Here is a 6000-nt window from a genome sequence, read left to right as displayed (position 1 = left end):
CTTACGGAGAAGCTGCAATCTAGTTTTACAAATTTATACATTGAAATATAAATAGTGAATCATTTTAAATAATCCCAGAAGTAAGGACTAACAACAGCTGGTATTTTCGAAACTATTCTTGAACTTTAGAGTAAAACTTTCTAAAACACGTGTAATATGTAAATCGAACTAAAAACATACTTGAAGATTAAATGCACGTGCGAATAAAATGGAGGTTTAAATATCTGATTTTTATAAAGTACTTCATTAAAATAAATCGGATTATGAATCAACATAAAAATACTTTTTGTTTAATTGACATTACACTTTACTTTATTTTATGAATATTTTTTTATTTCCTTAAGTTTTTTCTTGGCACTTAACAAACTCTAATTAGAATCATACCTATGTACAAGCATTTCAATTATATATTACAACAGCAGCGTTTTTTTTTATCTAACATATAAAACGGCTGTTTATTCTAACATAATTGAACTTCATGTTTTCCAGAACATTCTTTACACATTTAATATTAATATCACTTTTGGCAATGTATGTACATACAGATTTTTAAATTTATTTCTAAAGGTCAATGAACTATGTAAAGTTCTTGTATACCGAAGAAATCGAATTGATAAACTAAGAGAACTATTTTTTTACGTGACTATACGCTCTGTACGTATAGTACGATACAACTAAGACGTAGCATTGGCAAATTCAATAAAACCGATTACTGCCTGTTTATACAACCAATAGAAATAGCTCCCTATCGCGCCACTTGACGCTATTCGTCGCTATAGATTCTCGCGTCAGTTCAACCCGAGAAAGCAAGTGCATGAAAATCGACGTGTCAAATTGACTAACATATTAGGTCATATTATGTTACAAGTTTTTACGTTTGTGTAAAGATCATATTCACATAAGAAATAAATATTGAAAATTTGGGATAGCGTATTTAATTTAGATGTGATCGGTTTTACGAATTTTGTCGACGCTACATCTAAGTTATGTCGTACTATACGCTGATATATTTGTTTTACTAATTGTGTTTCTGTATCAGTGGTAATTACATTTGTATGTTATCTGTTGCTAGCTAATAATATCATTTATGTTTGAAAATGGAATGGATAGTTGTTTGTTATTTAGATTTTGTGCTAATTAGGTTAGCTAAGCTTGCTTAAAGTAAATTTGACTAAAAATTATATTATTTTTTTGTATCTTATTTAATTTTTTATGTTTTCTTTGTAGTGAACGGATGAAGCAGTTTCTTTAAACAGTTTCTATCAAAACGTTACTCAAAAAAATTAAACTAAGACAATAACCTTTTTTTAAATCATGTATTTTAATACGTTTTCGTATTAAAATTGCATTAATTATGTGTAAAATTACACATTATTACACTAAGCATACGAAGACAGCCTGTTATATTTACTTGATAATACAAGGCACTGCCTTAAAATTACTTTTATATAATATACAATTTAATAAGCAATTATACCTACATTTATTATATTACATATTACTAAGTATTTAATTAATACCTAAATGAATAAATAAACAGTATGTAGGAGGAAATTGTTACATGTTCAATAAAAATAATAATTTATTTTCGAATTTGATTTTAAATTAAATCTATGCAGAGTAAAACTATATAGTTATTGGCTTAAAGTTTATCTTTTACTTCACAACCTGTTTTATTGAATACATTAAAAAAATCTAGATTTTATAATAAGCAGAACATTAGGATTTATAGATTATACTTATTTATAAATGTCACTATACAATCCAATTTCCAATATTGTAGGAATTAGCAACTATATTAAATGTATCTGGCATACAAATAATTGTAGAAAAAAAATCAATTCCATTAACTTTTGAAGCTACCGTGTAATTACAGTTATGTATAAACGGGCAAGCTTAAAGCGCGTTGCAATTCCGAAGCATATAATTAACCTAATAGAAATATTAAATTTAACTATTTTGGTATCTCACTTTGTATGGATTCTAACTATACTTCTTAGACGAGTATCTCGAGTATTTATAATAACATTTTATTGCACCATAAAAAGTCAGTAAAACTAACACAGCAGCGCTATAGAGGCGTTTCTTCGCCTGACTCACTATATGGCAATCTAACAACTTTAGCACCCGCCAATACACCGACGCCTTCCAAACATGATCTTCTATTTGCTAATACATCCTTTAAAAATGCTCTTCTAGGTCCAGCTAAATCGGTGCCTGTTATGGATCTCGTTAACTTCTTTAACGCAGGTAACTTTAAAGCTTCCTCGTATGATGGCGGCTCGTCCGTGGGCGTCGTTTGAGCACGACCTCCAAATGGATCTCTTGAACACGTCGGTGACAATTCCCTAGAGAAATATAAAGTATTTTCTCCGTTTCTTCTCACTTGAGATTCTGGTATAGGTTCGTAAGTGACATGATTATTTGTTAAGTCTTCCAGAATTTGTCTTGCGCTTCTAGCTGATGTTAACACACCTGCCCAGGATCTTCTATTCTGCTGTTTAGCTTCATGAGATCTAGAGCTGCCAGCAATGTTATGACTTGAATGAGTCCCAGCTATAGTAACTCTTGGTCTCCTTGTTGGTTCATCGAAAGATGCTGCTTTTATTGCAGGCCTATTGGGTCTTGGTTCCCCTTCGATGTCAATAAGAACACCTGCGTTAGATGTATTTTCCGCTGGGTCTTCCCTAAGAGCAGCGTCGATGCGCATAGCTTCTGAATATGACGGTACAATTGCACAGTTACCTCGGATGGCTGCAAATAACTCGAGACTATCCACAGTAGATGCATGTGAAAGTGGAAGAGTACGCGGAGGTCTGGACGCTGCACATAAGACGGCGCTTTGCTCGTCAGCCAGTGCCCACGAGTAATTTGTTGCAGGAACTGGCGGTAAAGTGTCAGACAAATGTGTATCTAAATCTAATTGTCGGCTAGGGTCTAATTCGTAGTTCGTGCCAAATATTTTTGTTATCTGTAAATATAAATCATATTCAATTTTTTTGATTAGTCATTTTATTAGCATACATACGCAAAGTTATCCTTCATCAAGGTACTTACCGTATAATGGACATATGCTGTATTACATTCTATGACTATTCTTAGAGGCCAGGAAAGAAGAAGACATGAAAGTGTCCAAAAAAGAAGTTGAGATGAGTACCAAGGACAACGATCGGCTTCCCTTAAAAAATAAAATTAAGCGTTAAAACATTTATCACAACAATTAAGAGAAGTTGTACAACAAATCAACAACTCACCTGTATGCTACCATGTACTCCCTAAAAGAACTAACACCTATTAAATCTAATCCCTCTCGCATTTCCATGAAGTCATCGAATCTTTCATGTTCTGCAAAAAATCTTGACCTTTGGTCTTCAAATTCTGTAACAAAAGACCGATTTTATAAAAAAAAATATATAATGGTTGCAATTATCCCTTAATCTTTAAACCCTCTTAAATGTTTTGTTTTAAATTGCTATTTCTTTGAATTCAAAAGTAACTACGGCATACAATATAAGCTCTCTCGGAAACAGTACTTTTGAACGTATAGCTGAGTTGAATTTCAAAGTCTAGAGTCAGTCTTTGTAACATCTGTTTGCAATGTTTTGTGGATATATTTTTATTTAAATATAGAATAAGGCGGAAAAATTGAATGAAATTTTTAAAATATATTATTTTAAATTCAGAAGTAATGAGGAAAAGTATCCTTTGTGATCGTCCTTGCCTTATAACTTTCTTTTGTTTCCCACAATACCCTAAGCCATCGTAGGATTTTATTAATGACCACCATTTGTTTGTAGCTTAGTCGAATCGGGGATTTGAAAATCCTAATCCTCTTAAAATGAAGTGTAAAAGCCGTCTGTATGATTTTAATAATTTGAATATAAAAAGCAGTCAATGTCATTTTTACCACTGGCAGCCTCAATATTCGCGAAGGCGAATCCTTTACTGAAGCGGACTTTTGTGATGGGGGTTTTCGAATCTAGAACTAGATTCCTCGAAGCATCACGTTGGCCACAACAGGCATGTGCAAATGACGTACTTGCGCTATGCGTATTTACTCGCTCGTAGTAAACCTGAAAATTAAATTACAATATCTATCTTTCTTTCAATAAAAGCGGTGGGGTTTTATCTTTTATCTCAGGAACTATAAAATCGTTTTCAATTATGCTTTTGAGATTGAATATTTAGAAAGGTAAATGTAAATCATAAAATTTCAACCAATGACGCCAAAGAGCGTAAGACTAAGTTTATATCCCTCTCGATATAATAAAGCAAAGACACAGATGAAAGTAAAAAGCACACTTAATGGTTTATATACGTAATATTGAAATGTTTTGATTTAAGATATTTTCACTAATGTTTAATTAAAGTTTTCAATATATTTTTTTATAATACAAAGTTATGATTCAATGTTCTTAAGTGAGGAATAGAAATATTAAAAGCTTTTAAAATAAATCGTTGACGACAGAACCGCTTTAATTTAAATGCCAATTTAATTCCTTGTTAAGTGGATCACAGTTGTAGAGCACCCTTAACTTCATCAGTGACGTAGACGATAAACAAGTTATTAAATTATCAATTTACATTTCTATAAATGATTATACCAAGTAAAAAAGAATACACATGTAAACTAAATACTCCATCTATTTAGAAAGTAACGTAATATATGATTTGTGGAGGTTTATTTAATCTGTGGTTTCGTGTTTGAGTGTAATGAACTGCAAAAAATGCGTCTGTGCATTTCAGTATTTCACTTTACGATCGCAATGACAAATGGCTTTCTCCCTTCCGTTTGTTTCAATGTATGTAAAGTGTATCGATCGGAATGATAACGAGTTCCCTCAGGAAGGGCACTGAATTCTGATGTTGATGTTAAGAGCAAAGTTGAAGCATTGGAATGATATGATTAATCCATAAAATATATTGCTTTTGCTGAGTTTTCGGAGATAAACTCAATATATGTAAATTGGGAGTTAGTAACCATGTTATAAGTAGTAGAAAACCGTACAATCAAATACAATTTATATTCATTTATATTATATATTCAAAAAACCGCGTGTTTTGTTTTGAGTAGGCCGCGTTTTCCCAAAAAGTTTAATCGAATTTTCAACGCAGGTTTTACTTTCATAAGCTTTAGCCATCATTTACGCAAGCGGTAAAAATAATATATTAAATGATGGAGCCCTTAACACATATAAAGATATGGATGTAAATTTGTAAAAGTGTGTGGCGATTCCCTTTTTATTCAACGATTATTCACAAGCTTGTGTGGCATTTCTACCCTTACCTGGGTTGTAGTGTAAGCGTCGCCATTGCGGTATCGCGTGACTTGCCGTTTTCGACGCACGTAGTGGTAGCAAATAGCTTTCCACCTAGTAATGAAAAAAATGATATAATTTTACTCTATGAATAGTAGGTGCTATTAAGTTACGCGCATAATGTAGCATGAAAATTATTAAAGTATGACATTGTTCTTTAAAACTTTGTATAAGATTATCTTATATAAATCAATATTATAATACAATAAAATAATAATATTTCATGTGTACAGTAACAGGAAAGATGATGTCCTCTGAAAATTTTTTGCCACAACAGTTATTCACAAGATGCTACGGGTACGGAGCTTATTCAAGTGTACGTTAACACTTTTTATCATCCCTCACTAATGTAATCCGATGTGGCGGCCAATCCGATACCACCGGAATGTATTTAGGCACAAAACCAGTTTAACGTGACCTCCGAGGCACGAAAGTGTAAACTGAGAATTTCTTAACAGAAAAACCCAATAGCTTTTTAATGGCCCGACTCGGAGTAATACGAGTAAGCTCCATACAACTTGTGTACTATCTTTAAAGTTCAATTGAAGGTTTAAACTGTGTATACGTTCGTAGTTTCAACTTTAAAAACGTTTAGTACATGAAGTATATGTTTACAGTAGGTTAAATACAAAATAACGTTATTCTTTGAAACCCGAATAAAAAATATTTAATTATAAAAAAT

General features: G+C 32.0%; 1 protein-coding gene across 1 annotated transcript in view; it reads right to left on the bottom strand.

The window, feature by feature from the left end:
* Positions 1-947: 947 nt before the first annotated feature.
* Positions 948-6000, bottom strand: part of LOC124535871 (transmembrane protein 151B-like) — a 71490-nt gene continuing 66437 nt past the window's right edge. Inside the window, exons 4-8 of the mRNA XM_047112267.1 lie at positions 5288-5372; positions 3908-4073; positions 3255-3378; positions 3058-3178; positions 948-2971 (exon numbers count right to left, since the gene is read on the bottom strand). Of these exons, the coding sequence (XP_046968223.1) occupies positions 2072-2971; positions 3058-3178; positions 3255-3378; positions 3908-4073; positions 5288-5372 (1396 nt within the window). The 3' untranslated portion in view covers positions 948-2071. The remainder of the gene's footprint in view (positions 2972-3057; positions 3179-3254; positions 3379-3907; positions 4074-5287; positions 5373-6000) is intronic.

Source organism: Vanessa cardui, chromosome 15 (assembly GCF_905220365.1).
Source record: "Vanessa cardui chromosome 15, ilVanCard2.1, whole genome shotgun sequence".
In the NCBI taxonomy this organism is placed as follows: domain Eukaryota; kingdom Metazoa; phylum Arthropoda; class Insecta; order Lepidoptera; family Nymphalidae; genus Vanessa; species Vanessa cardui.
The sequence above is the reverse complement of the archived record's forward strand: the minus strand, read 5'-3'. Positions and strand labels throughout refer to the sequence as shown.